The 24,876-nt window shown below is 54.7% G+C and overlaps 9 protein-coding genes across 9 annotated transcripts; 5 read left to right on the forward strand and 4 right to left on the reverse strand.

Annotated features, from left to right (window-relative positions):
- Positions 1-391: 391 nt before the first annotated feature.
- Positions 392-1,441, reverse strand: A1O7_03179 (uncharacterized protein; the record flags this gene model as incomplete). The annotated part of the gene is made up of 2 exons (XM_007757205.1): positions 392-1,316; positions 1,383-1,441. The coding sequence occupies 2 exons, from the start codon at positions 1,439-1,441 to the stop codon at positions 392-394; spliced, it is 984 nt and encodes a 327-aa protein (XP_007755395.1).
- A 372-nt stretch (positions 1,442-1,813) lies between these two features.
- On the forward strand, positions 1,814-3,061 carry A1O7_03180 (uncharacterized protein; the record flags this gene model as incomplete). Its single annotated transcript, XM_007757206.1, has 3 exons — positions 1,814-2,225; positions 2,355-2,818; positions 2,909-3,061. The coding sequence occupies 3 exons, from the start codon at positions 1,814-1,816 to the stop codon at positions 3,059-3,061; spliced, it is 1,029 nt and encodes a 342-aa protein (XP_007755396.1).
- A 723-nt stretch (positions 3,062-3,784) lies between these two features.
- On the reverse strand, positions 3,785-5,709 carry A1O7_03181 (uncharacterized protein; the record flags this gene model as incomplete). The annotated part of the gene is made up of 5 exons (XM_007757207.1): positions 3,785-4,521; positions 4,569-4,674; positions 4,765-5,087; positions 5,141-5,479; positions 5,553-5,709. 5 exons carry the CDS (start codon positions 5,707-5,709, stop codon positions 3,785-3,787), a joined length of 1,662 nt encoding a protein of 553 aa, XP_007755397.1.
- Positions 5,710-6,158: 449 nt separating this feature from the next.
- A1O7_03182 (uncharacterized protein) lies at positions 6,159-6,422 on the forward strand (the record flags this gene model as incomplete). The annotated part of the gene is made up of 1 exon (XM_007757208.1): positions 6,159-6,422. The coding sequence occupies one exon, from the start codon at positions 6,159-6,161 to the stop codon at positions 6,420-6,422; it is 264 nt and encodes an 87-aa protein (XP_007755398.1).
- Positions 6,423-6,871: 449 nt separating this feature from the next.
- Positions 6,872-7,309, forward strand: A1O7_03183 (uncharacterized protein; the record flags this gene model as incomplete). Its single annotated transcript, XM_007757209.1, has 1 exon — positions 6,872-7,309. A coding segment is annotated over one exon (438 nt), but the record flags the coding sequence as incomplete, so codon positions are not given.
- A 760-nt stretch (positions 7,310-8,069) lies between these two features.
- On the reverse strand, positions 8,070-10,040 carry A1O7_03184 (fused signal recognition particle receptor; the record flags this gene model as incomplete). The annotated part of the gene is made up of 1 exon (XM_007757210.1): positions 8,070-10,040. One exon carries the CDS (start codon positions 10,038-10,040, stop codon positions 8,070-8,072), a length of 1,971 nt encoding a protein of 656 aa, XP_007755400.1.
- A 799-nt stretch (positions 10,041-10,839) lies between these two features.
- On the reverse strand, positions 10,840-11,970 carry A1O7_03185 (3-hydroxybutyrate dehydrogenase; the record flags this gene model as incomplete). The annotated part of the gene is made up of 2 exons (XM_007757211.1): positions 10,840-11,780; positions 11,919-11,970. The coding sequence occupies 2 exons, from the start codon at positions 11,968-11,970 to the stop codon at positions 10,840-10,842; spliced, it is 993 nt and encodes a 330-aa protein (XP_007755401.1).
- A 996-nt stretch (positions 11,971-12,966) lies between these two features.
- Positions 12,967-14,495, forward strand: A1O7_03186 (uncharacterized protein; the record flags this gene model as incomplete). Its single annotated transcript, XM_007757212.1, has 2 exons — positions 12,967-13,209; positions 13,332-14,495. 2 exons carry the CDS (start codon positions 12,967-12,969, stop codon positions 14,493-14,495), a joined length of 1,407 nt encoding a protein of 468 aa, XP_007755402.1.
- Positions 14,496-20,633: 6,138 nt separating this feature from the next.
- On the forward strand, positions 20,634-22,808 carry A1O7_03187 (uncharacterized protein; the record flags this gene model as incomplete). Its single annotated transcript, XM_007757213.1, has 2 exons — positions 20,634-21,009; positions 21,058-22,808. 2 exons carry the CDS (start codon positions 20,634-20,636, stop codon positions 22,806-22,808), a joined length of 2,127 nt encoding a protein of 708 aa, XP_007755403.1.
- Positions 22,809-24,876: the final 2,068 nt, after the last annotated feature.

A 24,876-nucleotide genomic window follows, 5' to 3' on the forward strand; every position in this document is an offset into this window, starting at 1 on the left:
CTAAGTTGTCGTAGCCTGCGTGAGATGGTACTCTGGTATGTTCTGTCTTGTCCGGTTCGGTTCCCAAGTTACGCCCAAGGCCGTGGAATTCGTCGTCTCTTGTGCTATCAGGCATCCGAGCACGCGGGTGTAAAAGGCAGCACTTAGGTGCGTCCATCCTCCCATACGACGAAGACTTCCGTCGGCTGTAAACAAATGTCTCCTCCGCAATGGGAAGGCAAGGAAAGGGCGGTCAGACCTTTCCGTCAATCCAGACTACCCCCTCGGCCCGTTCGTTCGGTAGGTCCAGCCTAGACATGTCTTTCGCCTTAACCGTGATATGTAGCACTCAGTTCGTGGCGGTACATACTCCATAGTATGCCGGACTACGTATTACTACATCCACGGGTTATCAACGTCCCGCCACCTTCTTAAAACACACAGTCGCCACGCCCTGGCCCTTCTGCCCCCCGAATTCAAAGACCGGATACTTGAGCGTATCGTAGACCTCAAATCTAGGAGAGCTGTCTTCCCGCTGCTCCTGCTGCGGGGCAACAATATTCGCGCCATCCGCGCCGCCGGTGAACCACGAAATGACCTCGCTTTCCGTCCAATTACAGCTAGTTACGAGCAGAAACCCGCCCAGGCGCGTCATGGCGAGGACCTTTGTAGGGTAGAGCTCGCAGATCCGTCGCTCCAGGCCTTTGGTGGGGTCTACAGCCCGGTCCGAGGAGAGCGAGATGGCGTCGAACGTGCCTTTGTCGAGGACGAGGTCGAAGCCCGCGCCCTTCGGGATTGGGTCCGTGGTGGAGTCGGGATCACAGTCGGAGTCGCCTCGCGGCCACCACTCTTGGACTTTCGGATCCTCGTTTATCACGTCGAAGGTGTAGAAGGATATGTTGTGTAGCGGGGCGGCTGCCGTTGCGGATGCAGTCTCATTCTCATGGGTAGGTGACGAGGCCCAATGCGCCGAGTATTGGAGACGCAACTTCTCTGCCAGCTCGATGCTCCTGCGCGAGTAGTCGACCCCGACCACGCGAGCGGCAGTGTATCCTCCATGAAGATGGAGGGAGAAGAGCGCGCTGCCGTTCCCCGTACCGAGGTCGAGGACTGCAGGGGAGGCGTTGTCTAGCCGGTCTAGTTCGTCGTTCTCCCGTCCAGAGTAGTTGGGCGACAGAGGGAACGTCGTTGATGTGAGGAACGCGAGTGTCTTGGCTGGAGCGTCGACGTCGTCGAACCAGGAGTCTAATTCTGATGGGTCGGGTGGTTCTTCGCCACTGTCATCTTCGTCTGCCTCATCGCCGCCATTTAGATCTCGCTCGTAGTATTCGTCCCAGCTGTGGTCCAAGGCGTCAGTCACTCGAGATAACGTCTCCGAGGCCACGGGTTACCAACGCACTTACTACTCCTTCGTCCCGAGTTCGCTGGGGTCAAGATGAGTAGGATGTGAGGCCTCGGGCATTTTCCTGCGCGGGATTCGGACCTGCTCCGATGGTAAAGGCTACCAATGAATTCAGGACACTCGGCTCGGCTGTTGACAGTACGGTGCACTCACCACTTAGATTAACGATTCTAGAAACAATTTTGACGGAGCCTCGTCTGGCTCGGATCTAATCTTATCAACGACAATATCGACCCCGCGTCTCAGCCTCGCGGGCATCACTTTTACCTGGTACTTTTCTCCCTCGCACGGAGTACCCACGAGCAAGTGCCGGGCCAACCCATAAGGGCCGTTCTCCTTGAAACCGCGTTCGATAAGCCGCGCACACGACGGGGACAATCCAAGCCACTTCCCACGACCGAACAGCCGGCCAGCCTGGCAGCAACCAGCACGATGTTCCCCTCCCGCATAACGATGCCCTCCCCCACGGATCCTCAGATCGAAGACACCTTCTCCTCCGCCCTCTCTGCCCTCTTCACGGACGACGTGCAGAACTCGCACGGCATCCCAGGCTCACACGTCATCTACCACAGTCCGCGATTTGGCGACCTGCAACTACACATCCCGCAACACCCGGACGCCGAGGAGGGGCGGAAACTTTTCGCGCACTATCTGTGGAACGCGGGCGTGATCTGCGCGGACGCACTCGAGGAGGCGAGTCAAGATCAAGACGGTGGAAATGAACGGCCTCACGGTTTGTACTCGAGCCCGAAATTGGAACCGGGACAGGAACGCCCGGCAAGTGCGTCGTGGGACAAGCGGTATTGGGACGTCCGAGGCCAAACGGTCATGGAGTTGGGCGCCGGTACGTGAGACCGTGAGAGAGACCGTGAGGCGCTCGTCGCGCGCGTATGTCGCCCACACACCCTACCACCCACCACTCCACATCTTTGACGCACGCGCCGGACGGAATGTCGCTGACGGGTCCGCCCAGGGACCGCACTCCCAAGCATCGTGGCCGCGCTGTCCGGAGCCGCCTCGACCACGATCACAGACCACCCTTCCTCACCGGCTTTGACGACCAACGCCATTGAGCAAAACGTCCGGATCAACATCCTGGAGCGCGATATGCGCGGAGGAACTGATAACCATGCATCCTGTGCATCTTCTTCCTTCTCATCGCCATCGTTATCGTCATCGTCACCCGAAATCACCATCTCCGGTTACACGTGGGGGACTACGACATTCTACTCCCCATCATCCTACGGCAAACCGTCACCACAGCAACCCCGCGCCTTTGACCGCATCATCGTCGCGGACTGTCTCTGGATGCCCTCCCAACACGGCAACCTGGTGAAAACGATCGTGGATTACCTCGACGAGTCGAGGCCGGGAAGTTGTGCGTTGGTCGTGGCGGGGTTCCATACCGGACGGGAAATCGTGAGGCAGTTCTTCGAAGTCGCGACGGGCCAATATGCTCTGCCGTCATCGCTGGAGGACGAAAACGGAGTTGAGGAAACGGAGAACGGGGTGAACAAGGACACCAAGGACCCAGAAGACGTGCGATCCCCTCTTCGGATAGCGGAGATATTCGAGATCGATGTGAATGGGGTCCGGCGCCCTTGGGAGCCGTCGAGGTTGGGGGAAACAAAAGATGGGGCCAAGAGGTGGTGCGTCGTGGCCGTGCTCGTGAGGAAATGAACACAGCCATGGTGGACTGTCTTGTGTCGACCGATGGGGATCTATCTGAGGCAGTTGCCTAAACCTGGATCAGCTTCGGCATGCCGAGCACGGCTAGTTGGACATGTCTGCTACCTGTTGGGCTTGCTTGGATACTTCAGTCTCACCATTCGTGCCACAAGCTCAGTGTAAAGGAGGTCTGCGTCCTCCACACCAAGGAAAAGAAGCCGTTCGTAGCGGGCGAATGGCCACTTGTTATGGCCAGACCATCTGAGTGAAGAACGAAGGCAGATCGCTGTTGCACAAAGACTAATACGCCAGCAGTCGACTGATATTCAATATCCTGCGCGTGTAGACTACTCTCTACAGTGGCAAACATATACACACATAAGTCTTCATGCATGGCTCGTGCTAACATTGCCATGCCCCTCAGCTCTAGTCTGTGTTTTGTACCCCTTTAGCTTTGGACGGAATGAAGTCCTGCCTTACATTAAGGGAATCGTCAGTCGTGAAGCAGCGCATCTGTCCCTGATGCATGTCGGCGTCATAAGCCCTCATCAAGGCTCAGCACTCTTGCATGCATACACTCCTGCCTGGCTCAAGAAAGATCCCAGCATTTCCCATAGCCCCTGCCTCGCCCGCGGGTTTCTCTGTTGACAAAACCACAAGAAGCCGCCCATATTTACCACCTTTTCCAAGCGCCATGCTGAAAGTGGAAGAACACATTGGTTGAAAACCATAAAATCATAACGCCGGGTTGAATCTGTCAAGGTTGTAAGGAGGTGGCCCTGGTGGAGGAGGCAGATTAAAATGATACCGGTCTGATGAGGCAGAAGGCCGTGCTCTTGACGAAGAAATAACCCTGTCTGACGAGACCGACTCTGTCCTCCGGGCTTTCGGTGCCGGTCTGCCATCCTCGTCATCGCTCAATGTCAAGTCAATGACATCTCGCGATCTCTTGTTGCTGTTTGTTGACGGTCTTGATGCTGAAGGTGCTGTGGATTCTTCTCTAGAGGATAACGGTGGTGTCCTGACACTGTGCGGTGTCAGCGTCTCGAGTTTCTGTGGGCGATGACCTGAGCCATCGCCAATCTCAACAAGATCATCATCATCTTCGTCGTCTGAAGGCGTGGGATTTGACGTCCGCCCACCAGCGTTATCGGTTTGACTCGGAAGATGCCACGAGCCGTTGGGCTCAAGAGTGACTGCTTCAACGTCTCTCGGCGTAAGATTCAGTATGTCATTAACATACTGGTCTAGAGCCAACGATTCCCATGGAGCAGCTTTGCTGCAAATCGGACACATCCAGGTAGGCGCTTGTTCCTGAAGCTGTAGGTAATAGGCCGCATCGAAACACTGTACGTGGCTGCAGCCAATTCCGCGGCAGGGTGTCGTGATACGCGTGTAACCGACAGGATCCTTTAGTGACAGAACTGTTGAGGTCGCTACGATCTCGTCCGGGTCTTCGGCCTTGCGCCGCACTGTCCCACGTAAGTGTCAAAGCCACGGCAAGGGGCAGGGTACATACTCTCTCGAATGACCTGTTCTTTGCTGATCATTCGGCCGAGCCTTATCTGGCCCACCAAAGCATCGATCGACTTTTTGGACACAAGATTGACCACGAGGAAGAATGCCTGCAGTCCATGCGGCCAGTTCAGCATGAAGATTCCACAATACGAGAACAAAAAACGCATTACATAGCGTCAGCTGAAATACTGGCTCACCTTCGTAGTCAACGCGTAGACCATCTCGACCGCATTGGGGTAATTGGCCGGTTTAGTCCTCACCAGGGACGTGATATCTGCAGGCCTGGTCGATCCCGGCCGATTTTTGAGTCCCCGCAAATTCGACCTAACATCATCCCCGTTGCATTTCAGCTCCACATTATGGGGGAAGGCAATATCGGATGGGCCATTAGTGTATGAGCCAACGGGCTCTGCGGCACAGAAGACCATAACTCGGCATGATGGGTCGCTGGTGAGCTTGTCGATGACATCCGGTGATAGCATGACTACAAGCCTGGCGGTCTCTCTAGAGCCTTCTTGTGCTAAATCTGGTCAGGCAAACTGCTCGGTAACGTGAGGTTGAAGCAGAACTCACGACCGCATCGGTGAATCTGGGTGAGTGATCGTGTGATCGTGTAAAAAGGCGAGGGCTTGAACGATATTCGGCCTGCTTTCTCGTCAGAGGAGGCTCTCCTGTCACCAGATGCATGATCCATACCGGAGCCGAAATGTGAATTCGAGGACATGTTGAAGGAGCTGTGAGCGGTAGGAGAAGAGAACGAGGGAGACGCCGAGGAGGTAGGCGTGTGGCGGGAATAAGGTGAAGGGTAAGAACCGTTGCTGTTGTTGCTGTAGGGATAAGAGCCGCTTCTGACGCACCCTCGTATCCGATTCAGGCCCGTAACGTCGCCGCCATTGCGCAGTTTTTCGATATCTGCTCGTGTGAATGTCAGGGTGGAAGGAGGGAAAAGAGAAACAGTTGAGATTTCGGGAACAGTTGGACCTACGGGCTATTGTCCTGATTTGCAATTCACTCTTGACTCCAGACAGAGGGAGACCCTCGCCTCGAAGGATGTTTTTCAGTTTTTCTACAGTGAGGGTTTTGACTGAGGCAATCATGGCTCGCACATCGTCATGCGCCTGGGTATCTGGGTAGCCCGACATGGTGGGAGGCGCGTTTTCTCAATCCCCTTTAACAATTGACCAAACAACGGAAGCTGCCGAGTCCGTAATGAGGCTATCTCTGGCGTCGTTGTTCGAACATGGCGACGGAGCGGATCGAGTAGGGCCGGTCAACCACGGTCATGAGTAGGTCAGGCTGCCACTGTCTTCACGGCGGAGTGGGCGATGAAAGACGGGACGGACGGGCGGGTGGGAGGGAGGAGCGAGGTTGAGACTCGATTGTAGGCAGTGAAGAACACTGCCGCTGTCCAAACCCCAAGAAGTGATGTTGCTGCCCTCGTAAAGAAGTCGCAGTCGTTGAGCCCGGCCAGCGAATCGGCAATACTCCGGCTGTGCTACAGAATTTCTTTACTCGACATTCACCATTCCCTCACTTCTGCGACAGTACGTACCTCTACTTTCTTCTTGCGTCCCACTCGTTTATTGCAGGTATGGCTAAATCAGCAAGAGCGTTGTCTGTGAAGAAGAACCACCGTGCCCTTCGAGCCACAGTTTTCGGTCCCGCCCACGATGCCCGCACCGCCAGACTCTCCGCGAAATTGCAGGAACTGGCCGCCAAACCGAAGCCCGAAACTGAAAAGGCTATGAACGTAGACGAGGGGCATGGGGAAGACGCTGAAGACCAGCCTAGAGATAACAACAATGAGGGTATTGGTCTTCCAGCTTTTGAAGCCACATCCAACACTGACCAGTAGTGTAGAAATGGACATTGATGCGCGAGGCGCGAAGATGAAGACCGTCAGATCAGCCCCAGGAAAGAACAGAGTCAATCGCAAAGCCCACAAGATATCGAAGAAAAAGCCCAGGAATTCTATGGTGTTCCCCTCGGAAATTGCCCGAAGGAAGAAGATGGCCCTGAAAAAGGCTAAGCGATGAAGGGACAACGACTTGCACCTGCCCACCCTACGCCCGGCTCGTGGCACCTGCTCTTGGACGGTGTGAGGACTCTCGCGGGAGTCGTGTTCACGTCAACCAGCCACATTCTCAACATCGCCACGTTCCGAAGTCTATCGTTCGCCAGCAGCATCTTATCTCGCATCTACTACAGAAGCCGACATCTACTCGCCTTCCCTTCCAGTATTACCAGTCCGTTGCTGGCAACGTCCTCCGCCACCGTCTAGCTAGGCAGAGCACATGCGTCGGGATGGACCACCTTCCTATCGTTCGGCCTCGCACACCGACTGGTCCACTGGGTTATTTGAACTTTCCGCCTGAGATAATGAACAAAATTTACCGAGAGGTATTCGTGGACAACAGCCAGGTCCTCGCTTTTCTGTGTTCCTCGGATTCCGCGTGCCAGTCTTTCCACTTGGGACAGGCGGTAGCCGCGCACCAATCTCCCCGTCACGACCAACTTGATTGGACACAGCTCTACGATGATCGCTACTATATCACCAGCAGTGGCTTATCAGCTCAGTTTCTCCGTGTTTGCCGAAGGATATGGTCAGAAGGTTCGCCTGTGCTGTACGGCAACATCACGATCGCCATGCGTTGCACTCCTGTCCAACTTGATCCCTGCCTCCCTCGGTTCTTCAGACGCAATACCACATATGTGCTTGCCTGGGCCCATTTTGTGTATCCAATGTCCGCCGGGCCCGTCGACGGCCAGATGCACTGGGGGTTGACTCATACAATGCGAGAAGCGAACACACGTGAAGCAATTCTTGAAGAGCTGCGACACGACAAGGAGGAGAACGGAGATATTGCAGCATGAGGAAGGGGTCGGCTTTCGGTTGGCCGAGACGGGCTTTTGCGCGGTGCCGCTTGGGTTGGCACGATCCCCATGATTTACGAGATTCCCAGCCTGACGATAGTCCAATTTGAGACGTACATGGCAAGCAATTATTGTTCTTGTGGTCTGTACATTGGTCTACAGCGAGCGGTCTTGTTGACCCAGTGACTCTCTCATATTGCAAAGGAAATTCCAAACCCTCTTCCACACAACCTCTTGCTTACACATTGCACTTTCCGGTCAGTCATCGTGACGATGCCTGAGTGTGTCCCGCGAATGACGCGGCAGTTCTTCCGCATGCTGACACGTGTCTTGAGGTGAAACGGGATGGAGTGGGAGTCTAAGGTGGAAAGAAGTCGGTCACTCGTAGCAGGAACACGCGTAAGCCAATTATCACCAAGAAGGCAGTTCTAAGAACCACTGCGAGAAGACACTCGAAGAAGTACAGGCTCGCTTATGTGAAATTTCTTCGTTCTTCATCGCACACCTGGACGTGATCGTGCAGTCATGTCTTCATTGCCTCAATGTAGGACGACATATCTTGGTGGCCCTTGGAAACAGCCAACCCACCCAGAGGTGTCATCTGGTCCCGCATCACGAGAGTCCCCAATTAACTCATCAGCATATTCACCGCCCATGGAACGGACAACTGCCTCAAATCGCCATAATGCTGACCCACGCCAATAAATTGGACAGGCACCGACGTGGCGTGCACGAGGGAGATCATTGTTCCGATGCCCGAGCCCACAGTGTCCACCTTTGAGACGATGAACCCGTCGAGCTTGCGGCCTTTGCCCAATGCTTTGGTGAAGTTCTGGGCCTGGCCTACCGAATCGTTCCCGACCAAGGCCTCGGCGACCTGCAAGATCAGATCCGGCTTCGCGAAGTCGACGAGCTTTTCCAGCGCAGCCATGAGTTGGGTGTTCGTATGGGCTCGCCCGGCCGTGTCCACGAGCACGACCTGGTAGTCGTTCTCCTTGGCGAACGCCACCGCATCTCGAGCCACGTTTGCCGCGTCCTTTCCATAGCCTTTCTCGTAGATACTAACTGCGCCAAGGCGTTCGCGGGCGGTGAGTTCCTTCAAGTTGCGTACATGGACGTTCAGCTGCTCCACGGCGCCAGATCTGAAGGTGTCTCCTGCTGCAATCAGAACGCGATAATTGTTCTGAAGGAGGAAGTAGCAAAGCTTGGAGAGATTGGTGGATTTTCCGACCCCATTGACACCCAGAATGGTGATCACGAATGGCCGGGGTTGAGCCTTCGCGCCGGTGGGATTTGCCACAGTCTCGATTTGCTGCAGCAGGTCTAAAGATGATCTAGGCGTAAGGATCCGTCGCAGCGAGTTCTCTAGTGCAGGTCTCAATGCCGCATCAATGGATTCGAAGGCGCCTGTCTTCTTGCCCAGCATTTCAGCTTCGACTCCCTGGCACAATCGGATGGCCGCATCGCGTGCGACGTTCTTGTTGATCAGATGTTCTTCCATGGCTTTCAAGGGTTTGTCAAGGTCTTCCTTTGTCAAGGTTTTGCCGCCGACAATATTTCTGAAATAGCCCGAAATGGCTCCAAAGGTCGACTTTCCGGCTCCGTTGGTGGCAGGCTTGTTCAGATCTGCAGATTTCAGGATATTGTTGACTTCGTCACCCAGGTCTTTGAGGACGAATTGACCCTGTTTGTTCTTCGTGCCCCAACTCTCTTGAGCTATTTCTTCCGGTGGCGGAGATGCTACCCCCTTATCGTCGACATCATCGCCGGTGTTCGAGTAATCGAGCTTGGTATCATCGGCGTCGTCTGCGATTCCGTCAGGACCCCAGACACGACCCTTCTTTGCGGTCCCCTTGGATGTTTTGGGTCTCCTAGCTTCGTCCCCACTAGAGACGCCTGGAGACGCAGCAGCATTGGCGGCCTTTCTTTGTCTCCTGGAACCACGACTTCCCGGTCTCTTGTTCTCTGTCAACAGATGTGGCGCGATGCCTGGGATAGGTGTTGACGGACGAGAGGTTTCAGGTGATTGAACAGGTGTCTCCCGGGCGGAATCTCCGTTCACCACTGGCACAGCTTTTGGCTGCGCCTTGACCAGCGAAGGTATTTCCGGTGGTGGTGGCCCTCCAGTGTCTGCCTCTTCAGCACTTAATTTCTTGTCCTCCTGCGCCGTGGCGACCTGGGTTGGCTGTGTGGTGACTGCGCCACCAGTATTCTGATCCAGTCTACGTAACTCCTCGTCAAAATACTTGTCGAAAGGATACTTCAGGGCAGCGTAGTCTAGTTCCTCCAGCTGACCACGGTAGACTTCGACAAAGATAGTCCGCACATCGTCGAGCAATTTGTCAACCCAGGTGAGGTGAAGCAGAGACTGGTAGACCGCGACAAATATGAGTCCCAAGTCTTTGACCAGAGTGTACTTGAGGGTGTATTTGTCGTACTTGTATGTGGGTTTGCCCGAGTTCGTCGCTGTGGGACGGACCTTCTCTTCGATAAAGACATCGTTGATCAGACTGTTGACCGCGGTTGGCCCGATTTTGGACGAGGATCGCGACCACAAGACGACCCCGGACGTCGTTAGGATCTCGAAAGCGTCGAGCATCTTGTCGTCGCAAACGGACAGCGCAGCAGACTCACCGCGCGAAGAGGCGCAAGCGACAAACTGGCCGACGACGCAGATCGACTCGGTGGATGCGATTTGCGCGATCTTCACAATGACGTCTGATCACGTGCTGTCAATGCTTCGGTGGAGCATTCCATGGTTTGAAGCAGCGCTCATTTCGCCTTCACTCTCTGCTCATGAAGCACTAACAACGTACCGTGTAGAATGCACGACACTCAGCTCTTGCACGTCTACTTCTGTGTGAATACTTAGGAGTTGCTGTCATGCTGTTTCTGCCACTGCCACTGCCACTGCCATTGGCCTGAGATTCCCACCATGACCCGAACGTCGCTCTTCAGGGCCAGGCCGGTGAAGATCATTCAGACGAGGATAGATTAAACATGGACTTGCTGGGGGCTCATATTCTTACCGCCTGATCTTGTGGTCTTGACCGTGCAAGTAGGTATGCCTCAGCCCTGGTTGGTTACTGGGAGCTTTCCTGTCCCAGCCAACAGTGGTTCTCGGGCTGATACTAAAACCTTGGGAGAGAGAGCAGCTTTGACGCAAGACTGTTCACCTGCCGGATCCTATCCTTACCTCAAGCAGTCAGCCTGAGAAGACTGCCGCCGGAGTTTACTCGGTAGTCGACGAAGAAGACAACATAAACGCGGCCACGCCCATGGCAATGGAGTTCGAGTATCAGGATTCCACAAGCTCGTAGAGGCATATATCTTGACCTGTCAGCGAGAGTCATTCCATACTTCAACGCAAATGCCAGATCTCAGTCTCTACCTCTCTCTCACTGTGCTTTGCCCCACCCTGGCTTTAACACCTCATAAATCTCTTCATAAATCTTTTCCCTGTCCGTCACGGTTGCGCCTATCCTCCCCAGCGCATACGGGCCGACGTTATTGAACATAGGAACGTCTCTGATGGACCCTGCAAGGACTTCCAGACACGACCCGCCCTGGATCCGGATGGTCTCTCTCTCTATTGCCACGTCCTTTGCGCTCGGACTCCCCTCGATGACGTTTGGGATCTCGTCGTCCTTGACACAGCTCAACATGACCTGCGCGACCTCCTCGGGCGTGACCCATGCATCGGCATCCTCGCCATCCAGCTTGAGCATCTTCAACTTCTCCGGATGGTCCATCCACAGCGGCGTCTTGACCACCCCCGGCTCGACGCACGTCACACGGATCCCATGCAAGGGTTCCAGATCGGCCATACTCCGCACCAGCGCCTGCACGCCATGCTTGCTGACGTGGTACAGCGGGAAAGGCAACGAGGCCGTCTGCCCGGCAATGCTCGCGATGTGCACGATCGACTTTGGGTTCTGGGGACTGCTCGGCGGCTGGGCGGCCAGGAAGTGCGAAATGGCCAGCTGCGTCGTCCGGATCGGGTGCGTCAAGTTGATGTCCAGCAGCTTGTAGCGCCCGCTGGCCGGGTCGTCCCCGGACTTGGCCGTCCCGGGCGGATACCAGAAATTGCTCCAGTGAGGCTCGAACACGCCGGCGCCAGGACACACGATGTCGATGGCCCCGAAGTGCTGCGTGGCCGCCGAGAACATGGCCTCCAACTCTGGCCAGGAGGTCACGTCTGTCTTTTGGAAGACCGCTTTGTTGGGCGTGGACGCATACTTTGCCACGAGATCTTGGGCCTCGGGCCGGAGCGCCAGGTCTGCGAACAGGACGTTCGCGCCATGTTGGAGGAGGAGACGCGCGAATTCGAGATTGATGCCTGTGGGTGGGCGTGTCAGCTTGTCGGTACGATGATATACGTGATATCACCGTGAGGTCACATAGAATACATGTATTGTGTGTAGTTCTGTGGTCGAGGTGGCTTGTCTGGTCGGGTAGGGGAAGAGGGGACACATACCTGACCCGGCACCCGTGACGATGGCCGTCTTGCCTTGGACCTGTTGAGCCATCTCGAAGCGCGTACGCGGTATATGTTCGGAGTACTAGGTATGTAAGAACGTACTCAGTGCAGTGCGTGTATGCGAAGCCTCTTTCTTTAAACAGCGCAGCAGGTGTACGCCTGCAAGTGTGCGAGTGCGAATATTTCTCTCTTTAGGCAGGCGTGGTCTCTGGGCGTGCCTCGTGTATATGTAGTAGATGCGTGTATATGTATACGGATGCCTCACACTTTCGCTCTGTATCTCTCTCGGCACAGAGAGATATATGGACCGTGGGTGTTGCCCTCCACGTACGTATATATCTTCCCCCCAACAGGTCCAGGCCACTCAGTACCTCGGCCACCAACACCAGCTTACACGGCTGACTCCATGCGAGTAACCGCTGACTTGACTCGCCGTGGTACGAGTAAGACCAACTACCACCGGCAGTGCCCGTGCCCGTGCCAAAGTGAGTTCTGCGGGTGAGGCGCGCCCTAGGCCCCTCCGCCTTGTGTTTCCCCTCACGCGGGTGGGAGAAAGAGTGAGGGGCGGTGTTCTTCGGGAGCACTTGGCCCGAGGCGAATTTCATCTGGCACTAAACGGTAGTCCATTGAGTGCGAGCGACAAGATTACGGGCGCGGGAATCCTGCACACGGCGTAGATGTGTTCATCTTCACCTTTCCGAGTACTGGCATTGTACTGACAGTGTTCGAGGACCATAGTAAGTACCTTATTCCCCATTCGGAAACCAGCCCGCCAACTCCGTTGGGAATGGGAAGCTTACGTACTCACGTGTTTGCGTCGAGGAGTTTATGTCTCGCCGTATCCACGCCACACCACGCCATTCCCATCCCAGAACTCTACCCGGCCACCTTGTCGGGAGGGGGGAAGATAAATCGTAGTATTCACCTGCGTCTACATATTTGATACTTTTTTTGATTTAGACGCTCGATACCAAATCCTCGAAGCCCCGAATATATACCCAACTGTTGTACACTTGCCTTTTCTGGATTGCTGCATTTCAGAACAATGAAGAGTACTCTTACATTCACGCTTCGGCGGGCCATGTCCACATTGACAAAGGAAGCGGGAGACATCAGCTCGGTGTTCCCGTCCCTGTCGGGCAAGAGGCCGGAGCCGTTGGCACCGCGGTTCAGTGACCTGAAGAAGTCGCTTGTCAAGGGCAATGAAGATGCGGTGGTGGCTTCGTGGCAGAGAATTATGGGGAGTCTGGAGCGGGAGATTGCCGAGATCAGAGAACAGGGCAGTGAGGTATGCACATATGCTGGCCACCTACCTTATGACTTTCCAAGTTGTATGAGTCCTCTACGTCGTACAACGTGGCATGGCCTATGTTTTTGAACTAGGTGACCACTTGCTAACGCGCAATCTAGGTCATTCCTAGCATCGAGTTCGGGCATGTGGCCGCGGGCACGGTCCCTCAATCAAAGCTGGACGCGGTTCGACGTCGAGGCACAGCTGTGATTCGGAATGTCTTGCCTCGGGAACAGGCGCTCGATCTCAAACAAAAGGCGAGGGATTATATCGCCGCGAATCGGCCCAAAGTTAGGGCGTTCCCGGCTGATGACCCCGCTGTATATGAGCTGTACTGGACGCCGTCTCAAGTCCAGGCACGGGCACACCCAAACATGCTGAAGGCGCAGTCTTTTCTGGCTTCTTTCTGGCACTCGTCGGACCCTTCGTCCGAGATATCGACAACCTACCCTCTCTCGTATGCCGATCGATTCCGCATCCGTCAACCCGGGGATGCAAAGTTCGCGTTGGGCTGTCATACAGATGGCGGAAGTCTTGAGCGCTGGGAGGACCCTGAGTATTCCCGGGTGTATCAGGCCATCTTGGAGGGTCGGTGGGAAGAGTACGATCCATTTGATGCCCGTCACCGCATCGCAGCAAGAATGGACTTGTACAACGGTGCGGGGGCTTGCAGCATGTTCCGCTTGTTCCAGGGCTGGCTTTCGATGTCTTCAACGGGGCCCGGAGAAGGAACACTGAAAGTTTGTCCATTGGTTCGGCATGCAACCTCATACTTGATGTTGAGACCCTTTATCAACTTGGAGACTGGCAAGTTAAACCTGGACGCCACCTTTCCGAACTCAGTACCGGCTGCTTGTCAAGAGTACGATCCAGTCTCCCATCCGGGTCTGGAGCTAGAAACAACCATGGTGAGCATGCCACAGGTCGAACCGGGTGACTATGTCGCATGGCACTGTGACATGATCCATGCTGTCGACAAAGAGCATCGTGGTACAAGTGACAGTAGCGTCATGTATATTCCTGCATGCGCCGTCACCAAACCGAATCTCCAGTTCCTGAAGAGACAACGCTTGAGTGCATTGAGATACAGCCCACCTCCTGACTTCCCAGGGGCTGGTGGTAACGGTGAGATCGGATTTGAAGGAGCTACTGATTGGACCCAAGTCAGTGAGGAGGGCAAAAGGGCTATGGGATTGGGAAACCGGTGCTGGGATGTCAGCCCGGCGATGAGTGAAGGCGAGCAGAAAGTCCTGGAAAGTGGCAACAGAATCTTGTTTGGATGACTGCTCCTTGCAAAATGACAACAATTGCTGCGAGACCTTCATCCTGAAGAGCGCGTATTGCACGAGAAGCGTCCACGGTGATCCGCAGAGCAGGAGGAGAATGCCTTGAGGTGCTTTCTTTTGAAGCTGTTGGGGACTTTCTGCGACACCCTCATGCTCTGGCCTCTGCGTTGTTACCGGAGAGGACGATCCAAGCCTTGTCCACGGGCAGTAACAAACTGCCGAAGCGTGAGCGGCGTCCGGGTGCACGAGGCTGCATCCGACGGAGCCCAAAGCGCACACGGAAGTGGACGTATGAGACAATAGTCAATGCCAGGCAAATAGGCGAGTCGATGGGAGGCCTTGCTATATTCTGGTATGCAAACATTCTCCCTCAAGCCGATATGCAGGAGACCTGGAGAGGACAGTGGGTATACAAGACATGCCGACCCCAACCGAGAGACACGGCAAACTGATCGGAAACGTCTCGAGAGCAGAAGGGTGGAGAATCGAGGGTTTTGTTCAGCTGGGCATGACGAAATGGCTGTCAGCCCGCCAACAGGGAACAGTGGGCAAACAGACTCTGTCGGCCTAATGTCTCAATTGCATGTGCCGCTGTCCGGGGCCCAGGATTTGACAGCAATGGTGCCGCCGTGCGTATGGCTATTAGGATGACAAACTTGCAGGATTCGCGTTGTGATGGGAAGATTAGTCCGGGACATTCGACGCAAATGCGTGCAAAGACAGGGGACAAGTACTCATGCTGTACCGTGTACGTAAAGCCGTGCTGAATTGCAAGGGTTACACGTGCGAATGGACCTATGAAGAAACGTCAATGTAAGCACTTGCTGCAGGATAATGGGATAGTGCTGGAGACCGACGAGTCTCTAAGGCAATGATTAACGGGAAAAAAGAAATCAGGAACACCAATCAGCAGCTTCCAAGGAATGAAATCCACCCTGCAAAACCATCGACGGCTTCGAAGGGTGAGACCACTTCGGCAGACATCGATGGTCCTGACCTCTGCAGTAGGTAGTTGGATGATGTCTGCGACTCTACAGAGCTCCAGGGGCGTTCTCTCTGCGGTTGCGCACAGCTTCGTTGGCTGAGACCTGTGGAAGAATGTCGCTTCGAGATGGAGATGTCGATAGGAAGCCTGCAAGGACCACGGTTGAACGCGTTTAGGCGAAGACCTGGACACACACTGTGGACATCGCCAGGGCAAGGCAGCCCATACGATAACCCATGAGTTTGCCGGCGCTCTTGCCCAGCGTATTGTGCACCAACTCTTGGATTAATGGTGAGTGTAAGTCCTGGAGACTGCAAGGCAAGGGCTGGTGTGCACACAGTAGCAGGATTGGGATCGGGGAAAGTGAGGGCCAGCTCGAATGTTCGGGTCCGACAGACTGTATCACAGTACTCGTACACTGTAGAGGAGAACTTAGTGTTTGAAATGGGTGCGGACACTTGGTGAGGGAAAATTCCAAACTGTGCGTCCCGCTTGCAAGGTTGCGCGTCTCGCATGTGGAATGAGTGCATTCGTGGCTGGAGCCCGTGGGTTATTATTGAAAGCCGGGCTGAGTAGAACGCGTCGGATCCTGCTGCAGAATCAAGACAAAGTCCCCGGCCATAGCGAGGTCGCTAAGGTAGGTAGCTGGAAGCGCTATTACAGACGCGCCGAATGGAGGATTTGAAAGGTTGGAGCACCTTGTCAGAGTCCGAGGTACTGTACATACTCCGGAATGTACTGATATGGACTTTGCACCTGCGTCAGTTCGCGAGCGTGTCCCGTGTAGCTTCGAGATAAATCAGGCTAGGAAAGCATCACCAGCGTCAGGGTTCAAGGGCCCAAAACTCTGCTGCACACGGTCACCAAAGACGCGGTGCGCAAGGTTCAGGTGGCATGTCCAGCGCCCAGGGACTGGTTGCGGGTTGCCTTGAAGCCTAAAAAGGGCCTCGGCACCGGCACCGAAGCACCCTTCTTGGCGGCTAGCGGGGTGCTGGAAGCGCACCGGTAAGGAAATCCCTGATCAATGTCTCTCAGAAGAAAGCAAGAGCGCTGTTGAGAGTTGGGAGTTGGAAGCGAGCCGCGCCGCAGGTTGTTATCAGGACGAGTACTCCCTACTGTTACCAAAAATTATACGGGTTGATGCAGGGTTCAAGCTCGACGGAGCGAGACGTCTGCACGCACGGCTCACGTCCGGGTCGTTACACAGCGCGAATGTCTATGGAGGAGGTGAATGTTCCGACCCTGTCTGTGCATGCGATGGACACCGTACGGCTGCTACAGTAATTCAACCAGCCAAGTGATAATCGCTGCGGGAACCCTGCTACGGAGTACTGTTCCTTTGAATTGCGTCGACCACAGGTGACTCGCGAGTAGCTTGTCATAAATTGATCTTGGGAATGTAGCATCAAGCGAGCGAGATAAGCGAGAAATGTCATGATGGTGTGGGTTGTTATCTACGGGCAGTAGGGGCCGACCTCTGGCTACTGACTACTACGCAGTACTTACTGAACAAGATACTGAGGAGATTCCCCGATACTCCCTGGTTGGCTGGAATGAAGGTGGTTATCACGCATGCTTGAGAGACGAGTTGACTCGAGATAGCCACTAATACTCGTACTGTGAGTATCTCTTTGATGATATAGCAAGGTGGTAAGTGCAGCAGAGCAAGGATAACCGACGATGAGACAGTATCAGCACAGGCTACCTTCGGTCAATCGCAAGTGCAGAAGGCTTTTCCGCATCACAGGACATGTGAATAATGTGCAGAAAAATCCAAGGAGAGGGAACCTCCCGTCCAGCTTCTCCGAGGGATCGATTCGCCCTGGCTCTTCCAGATGGCGGTTTCCTCACCGTGGCCGTCGATCATCTGGCTCTTGCTGCAATTCTTCTGATATATAGGCTGTTACTCGACGTGAATTGGAGAGATACAGTGCCCATCTTCTCACGCCTGACTACTGGTCTCCATACCGAAGACATATGGAGCGGTCTAGTCGCAAGACATGATCCAATCTCGACTCGCTTACTGAAGATGACTGTTGCAGATGAGGATTCTTCGGCGCTACGTGGTTATCAGGAATTTGGCCTCCTCAAATGGGCTGGAAGCCCAACTGTGTCTGTACATGGCCCTCAAACTCGAGATCCGTCAAAGCAAATATCACACTTTGCCCAACTGGACGTGATAATTTCCGGGCAACAGCGACGAAGCATCTGTTGAGGCTAAGCGGATCGCAGCGCTAGCCATCGTGGTTCTTGTTGCTTTCTTTGCGATCGACACTGTCTTCAGGACGCGGTAGATAAACCCAAACACGAAATTGCCCTCTTATCGACACCATCTCCGGCGTGGACCGTGTAGCACTGATGTCCGAGGCTGTGGGTCAGGAAGTGAACTTCCACTCGTGCCTCGGGGTAGATTCTTTCAGCCTTGAGGAGGGTTTTATGGAACATGACCCGAAAGGTACCGAGTACTGGTCCTTCTCCCCAGCACTGCGGGAAAGTGTAAAGTGCCCACACCGTCAAGCTGGCTGACACATACGCGCATCCTAGTATTAATTCCGACGTGTACTCCGTATAGCCGCTCGAGAGCCGCGATGTGGCTCTGGGGAGTTTCGGCACTAGTGCACAGACTTCGTTGACAGGAATCGGAGGAGGCGGGCGAAGGGTATCTGCCGTAAAGGTTGTCAGGTAGGTTGACAGCAGCATTGACGATCGCCGTTGAAGCCTTGAAGTCGGTGATGAGATTGTCAGGTGTTGGCCTTCGAAGAGCAACGAACGTCTATTGGTTGCGCGTTTGTGCGAGATGCAGGGAGAACGCAATTAAGCCGCTAATTGGCCAGCGCCGCACTAACTCGTTTATCGCTACTGCGTCAGCCATTAGCGCTGCCGTAGCAGGGGGCTATCTCCGCCTAGCCGGCGCCCTTCCGCAAAAGGGCTTAGTTGAAGCAGATCTACGCACAAATCTAACCGATCCAGTATTTTCTCAAACAAAGGTGACGCGGGCGGGTCGCTTCTCACACCTTCCGCTGTACCTTCGTGTCTTCGTGCCGGTAAAGCTCTTCGCGGCTCTTCTTTCCTCACGCCTAGTCGCCGTCAACCGAGAGGTGCTTCGACCCATCTTCTGACCGGGTCTCTTCCCTCTGTTACGTGCCTCTCCTCCGCGTCGAGATGGAGACGTGTTGCGCAAACTTCTTTGTCGCTTAACATTATCCCCACCGGAGAGCAACACGCTCGCGCAATTCAGCCAGATGCTTTAGGGCGTACACTTACTCGTACGTGGCCCTCCGAATCTGCAGTCCTGGCGGAGTATGCGTGGTAGCTCCTTATGACTGATCATTGACGGAGGTGCTGGGTCTGACTTGGACCTGTGTCGATTGAAAACAAGTTCTAGGTGAGGGCGCCGACACCGGCCCAAGCGACTACGAGCTACCGAGCATACAGTACTCCGTACCTCGTACAGTCACATCGTCTCGAGCTTCTTCTCGTGGGGTCGCTCTTTGGAGGGCGTCCCTGGCTGGGAGCCTGGAAAGTCAGGCTCCTTCCTTGGTAGAGTCGAGCTAATCCTGTTTGGTGTAAGATGTAACGGCTCCCCAGCAGACGCTTCCTCCAAGCCGATTACCAAATACACCTCTCCTACAACTGACCTCTTCCTGACCAGATTTCACCTTGCGGCCAAAGTATCAGTACCAGATCACGGCCATGCTGCCCTTTTTTCACCTTCTCAAACTGCTGGTGCCAATATCTCAATGCCGGCGACGGGGAAGCCCTGAGCAAAAGACGGACAAATGACGAGAGGCGGGTGAAGCGGGAGAGGCAGCCTAGCCTATCTCGGCACCGGAGCACGACGCCGTGGCGCCAGCACGGCACTACCAGAACGCTCGTTCACCAGACCCTTCTTAGTCCCCGAGTATACCCAGCACTATAGTAAAGTGCCGGCTTGTGGCTTCCGCCCATGCAGCCAGCTTGATCCAGTCAGAGTTCGTCTGTGTCCCACCCGAGGATCCACCTGTTCCTGACGTGAACAGCCCCATCAAATCTCCTTCGCCTGCTCCTTCCCACCTCCACTATAACGCAACTATCCCCACGGCCCCTGCTTCGTGCTTTGCGAAGATGGGGACACTGCGCAAGCCGTCGGTCTCAGTCGCGTCTGCACCAAAGCCAACACTAACAAGATACTACCACTGAGGCCTAGGGTCTTGCTTTCCCCCGGTATCCCATCATCAAGCCTAACCGGCAGTTTGGACCACTGGATCCCCTGCTAGTCGGGCTTCACTGCCTGCACGAATGAAGAACGCCTTCATGCCGCGAACGACGAGGATCGCTCTGCTGTACAAAGTATGCTGGCTCCACCTCTCTACGGAGTACCTTGTTATGACATGCCAATGGTAGGGTCGGGCTCAGATAATATCTTTTCTCCCAGTCGTTCTTATCCAGGTTCGTCTTCTTCCAGATATTGCATACCATCAAATTGTACTTCTGGCAGTTCAGATTGGTTTCCCGCCGTCACGCCTTCAAGCTCGTGAGACCACCTTTGCTTGTGCAGCCCTCTCCCGCGTCTGTCCTTCATGTGTCGTATCGATCGGAAAACTGCCCGAATTGGCAGTTGATTCTCTGCACTACAGCATACGGAGCAGCCTATTATATCCTTGGACGACGGGTACTCAAAGGCGTCTGGCTTCAGTTTCGCTCTTCGCAAGGTTGAGGACGCTGAAGGGAGGCATATCCGAAACCTGACCCCCTTCAGATGTTGTTGGCTGTAAGATTGAGGCAATGAGTTCCCTCACGTGACGGCTATATAATTAACCTGAGGTACAGCCTGAAACGGCTTGCGAACAGCCTGAAATTTGCCCTACCATCACGCTCGTCTCTCCTCTCGTCCAAGGAACCGACAGACTCTTCATTGTACTCAAATCTTACGTCACCTCCCATTAGCCTTCGGAAGGTCACTGCCCGACATCGCTTTGATGAAACGATCAGACCCAGGTCACTTGCTTCATTCTCGCTCCTAAGGACGGAGCAAAGGCACAGCCCAAATGGGTCGCTTCCCATGGAGCCAGGGACACTCGAAGCAACCCGGTGACAAGGCACACGCAGCTGCCCATGAATGGCCCTCCCGGCCACATGGCGAGCCGTTAAGGCAATCACTGATCGACTCGATGAAGGAGACTTCAAGTTTGGAGTCGAGTAGCAGCGATATCTTCCCCAAGCCGCGAGCAAGATCACGTACCGACACTGTGGCTTCGTCCCTCTCCATTTCTGCTCGTTCTTTGTCGGACATTTCAAGCGACTTGGCCTCTCGACCCTCCTCCCGGCAGAGCTCCGCGGACGGCGGAATGCCGCTGCATGAGCGCCACGAAAAGACCGCCAAGGCCTTTTTAGCGAAAGGGACACGCATATTGAAGCGACAGGGCAGCAAGCTCAATCTTCTTTCATCTCAGCTCGAAGACAGGTCGAATGACCTTCCCGACGTCAGGGCTGGCGAGCCCTCTCCGGTTCGGAGTCTCCAACGCCAGCCCACTCTAAGCTCAAGGCGTAAGCATTTCACTCTTCTATCGTGTCGCCTGTGCTGACAGTCTCAAGGGCCCGGTGTTAAGCGCAGCATATCAGGACCTTTTGCTTTTCAACACGTGACCCATGGTGATCAAGCCCGCTTCCTGAACCTGGACTCTGTTGGCAAGACTGATTTGACGTCCGAGTTCAACGCACTCCAGACGGGTCAGGAACCAGACAGCGAGATCCGCGGGATCCCCGTTGCGGACTTGCCTGTTAAGCAGGACGATGCAAATATCGAGATCGGCCTGGACGAGCCAGCATCGCCGACCACCGATGCCATCCCGTTATTGCCAACCACACCGACGCGGCCACGGCCACCACCGAAGGACGGCTTGATGTCACCATCCAGTCCTTCTGATTTCCGAATGTCTCGGTCAATGGAGAACTTTTCCCGTCCCACCAGGATGTCTGTGACTGCCCTCGACATTTCTCCAACCACGGCGACAACTCAGCAATTATCAGTTATGAGTCCCGTTAGTCAAACCAATGCTCTAGCGAAGCCACTCCCACACCTACCTGGTGATCACGTTGTGCACGCTGTGTCGACCAGGGATGACATTGCACTTCCTCTGCGCACCGCTCCATTGCCTTCGCCGCCGAAAGTCAAGATGGAGGTAGTCGAAGAAGAGACGGCGGAAGAAGGAGCCTCCTTAGAAGCAGGTTTTTCATGTCATCCACCACCGGCCCAACATGTACTACCCGAGACTACACCGAGGCAGCTCAAGCGAAGAAGCCAGTCTTCTGGTGAAGTCCGGTTCGGCGTCATCTCTTACGATATTCCACCCAGGATTTGTACTCCGGGCGCAGCCACCATCGAAAACACGGGACAAGAAGCAAACCGAAAGTGCAAGAACCGCATCTCCATTGGGGTGAAACCAATCGATATCGAAGGCTGGGAGGACGCTATTGACTATTCTTGGGAGCACGCAGCAGAGCTTGAAGCGGAAGATGACATGGGCATGTCGCCCACCCTACCTCGGCATCCATATAGCTTCGACATCCCTCAGGAGAACTTTCTGGTCGTGGAACAAAGCGTTGTCGACGAAGCGTCGTCATCGGCTTCGACTCCCTTGATGATGCATGCGGCCAACAAGCCTTCACGAGATGAACCTGCTCGGTCAGAAGCCAGAGCAGAGGGCCAGTCATCATCTCCCCTCCTCGGGCTTGGGATCGACTCGTCCCGGCCACTCCCGAGTGTACTCTTTACTGAGAGTGTGGCCAGCGTGCCTCAAGAAGCAGAGGACAATTTCTCTTCGAACGAAATCTATCGCTCTCGGGACCTGCGGAGTCCAGCATCTGTTATGAGCGTTTCAAGCTCACAAGAAAGCTTCATCGCCTCGATCTTTGGCACCCACAGGTCATCGAACTCAAGCACAACCTTATCCGACTTCGCCCACTTGGCTGGTGGTAGCTTTGGGGGTTCTATGGAGCACCTCAAGCTGGATCTCCAGGACTTCCCTACTGTTCCAGCGCCGGAAAAGCACATCCGAGAGGGCAGCCAAGACACGATCCGCGAAGATAGTCAACACCCCAAGTCGATGGAGGGTCTGGCGGACCTCGGTGTCCTTTCACCTTTGTCCATGTCTCCAATTGGCAAGTGTGATTTCCGAGCAGCTCGGTCTCAGACTCCCAGTATCCCTGAAAGGACGTCCTCGGTCGCAGACGCCCTTGACTATTCGAAACTGCAAATTGGCCGCAAACGAACTACAGGTACTGCCCGTCCTCGACGCAACACTCGGATTTCTTACTCGCTGTTCCCTGCGCCCCCAACACATTGACGGCCAGGCCACCCAAGCCGTTGGCTTATACTGTACCTTTCACTAGATTTTGGGCCGCGAGCGGCCTCTCCTTCGAGCTGTTCCTCTTCGAACCCTTCTATCACGACTAATGATTGGGTGGTATTTTCAAACCACCATGAACGATTATGAATCACTTATGAGACCTTTTCTTCGGATTCGCAGGAACGAATTTACTTGGAAAAATTGGACGTTCGGTTCCCCAGCCCGGTGGCGGAAACTGGACGTGTAAATGAGTCGCTGACCCGGGGTGGGACAGCGACTCTGTATAGCGCTAACGATAGAAGGCAGCCTTTACAGGCTTACCAAAAGTCACTGGGGGATATTGTGTCGGATGTGACAATGGTCACCAAAAAGTTCTGGACATGAAAAAGTTCGAGTCGACACGGACGTTCGTCGCTCCTTGCTGTTTGAACAACCACTTCGAAGCACATGTTTGACAGGTACAATTCCATGTAGAACAGAATGCGATAGAGCTGAAGCTCGACTGGCGGTGTGATCAGAATGGCAGGCAGTCCTTGCGCAGCACGCACGAAGGAGCCGTGCATGTGCATCGTACGCATGCATGCATGCATGCATGGGTGCCTTACGAGGTACAGTAGGCGTTCTGGACGGGACCTGCCCCCGGAGAATTCCCCTGTCAATCACTCCCTCCTGTTCGGATATGCATGCTGCAAATACACCCGGGCTTGGCAAGCGTCGGCTACAGGTACACCTTTCTTCCTCGTCTTGGCCGGAAATGCAAAGCGGATCGCAAAAGTAGCCACACAGCATGCACTGTATGAGTACAATACAGCATCCCAACAAGCTCGGTATCCAAATCTCGACGTGATATATCCGCACTACAGCTGTAGTACAACAACAGAGTCCTGACACTCACGTGAGATCTCATTGGAGGAACACGTTTCCGCGGAGGAGGTGTACCAGACAAGATACCAATTCCAGGAACCGTCACCAGCACACACGCATCCATAGCACAAGGGACGAAAGTACTGATTCTGGCAGGCCCGGGGAACTTGAAGTATGTACATAAGGATTACAAAGTGCGGTTTCTCATCGGTGTCTGTGCTGGTGCCTGGCTGGCTCCCAGTAGTACTCACCGTACTCACGGCTCGCTCCTTTTTGCTTCCTCAAGTCTGTCCTTGTAGATGCATGCTCGCAATGGGTGTGAGGCGGGAAGGGCTCACGTCTACTCCATACTGTGGCGAATATGCCGGTACATACTAAGTAGCTAGCAAGCGGCTTCAGCAGTGCAGGCAGGTCCCAAGATTCCCAAGAGTCTTAAGCAATGCTGCCCAAAACGTACAGTACTAGCTCGCATACATCCCGCGTACTGTCCAGGGTGCAGCGTACAGCGTGCTAAGTAGGTGTGCCGTTCGCGGTTTTCCTTCTTGTGGCGATATTAAGTGCACCTCTTTCAACGTGGCTGCGTCTGGGCCTGCCGTCCGACGAGCGTGGGGGAAAGTGGCAGGGAGGGTTCAACTCGACGGCTCGTTAAAGTAAGCCACCACCGCTGGGGGCGGCATGATGTCGCCCAGGTACATACTTAGTACTTATGTATCGCACGTGGGCATCGGGAAGGGATAGGGGTGGAAAGGGGTGTGGCCACAAACTCCGGGGGACAAGTACTTTCAACGACAGGGATAGAATGACATGATTCACAGGCAGGCGTCGTGGTCCGTCTACAGGTCGCTATCGATTTATCGACTGCTGACATAGGAGCGGGAAGACCTGCAGGTTTCCTGCAAGCCCATTGAACGCGTCAAAATAGCCGACCGCGTCCCGAAAGGGGGACTTACTCTAACCACCTCCTCTGTTCGCAAACGACGGGAAGCTTGAACTGGATCAAAGCACTTATGCACTTACAGGACGCTGCTCAGACCCTCTCGTGCACGAGGGCAGTACCTCATAGGTGTCGCGCCTGGGACGGCGGATTCTGTGTGGCTACGTGGCGATCCACAGCGACGGCATACCAGTACGTAGATCCAGGCTTTCGAATCGAGCACGTTTGGCAAATGTTCGCTGCATGCACTGTTGATTTTATGGCTGG

Source organism: Cladophialophora yegresii (assembly GCF_000585515.1).
Source record: "Cladophialophora yegresii CBS 114405 chromosome Unknown aczIN-supercont1.2, whole genome shotgun sequence".
NCBI lineage: Eukaryota > Fungi > Ascomycota > Eurotiomycetes > Chaetothyriales > Herpotrichiellaceae > Cladophialophora > Cladophialophora yegresii.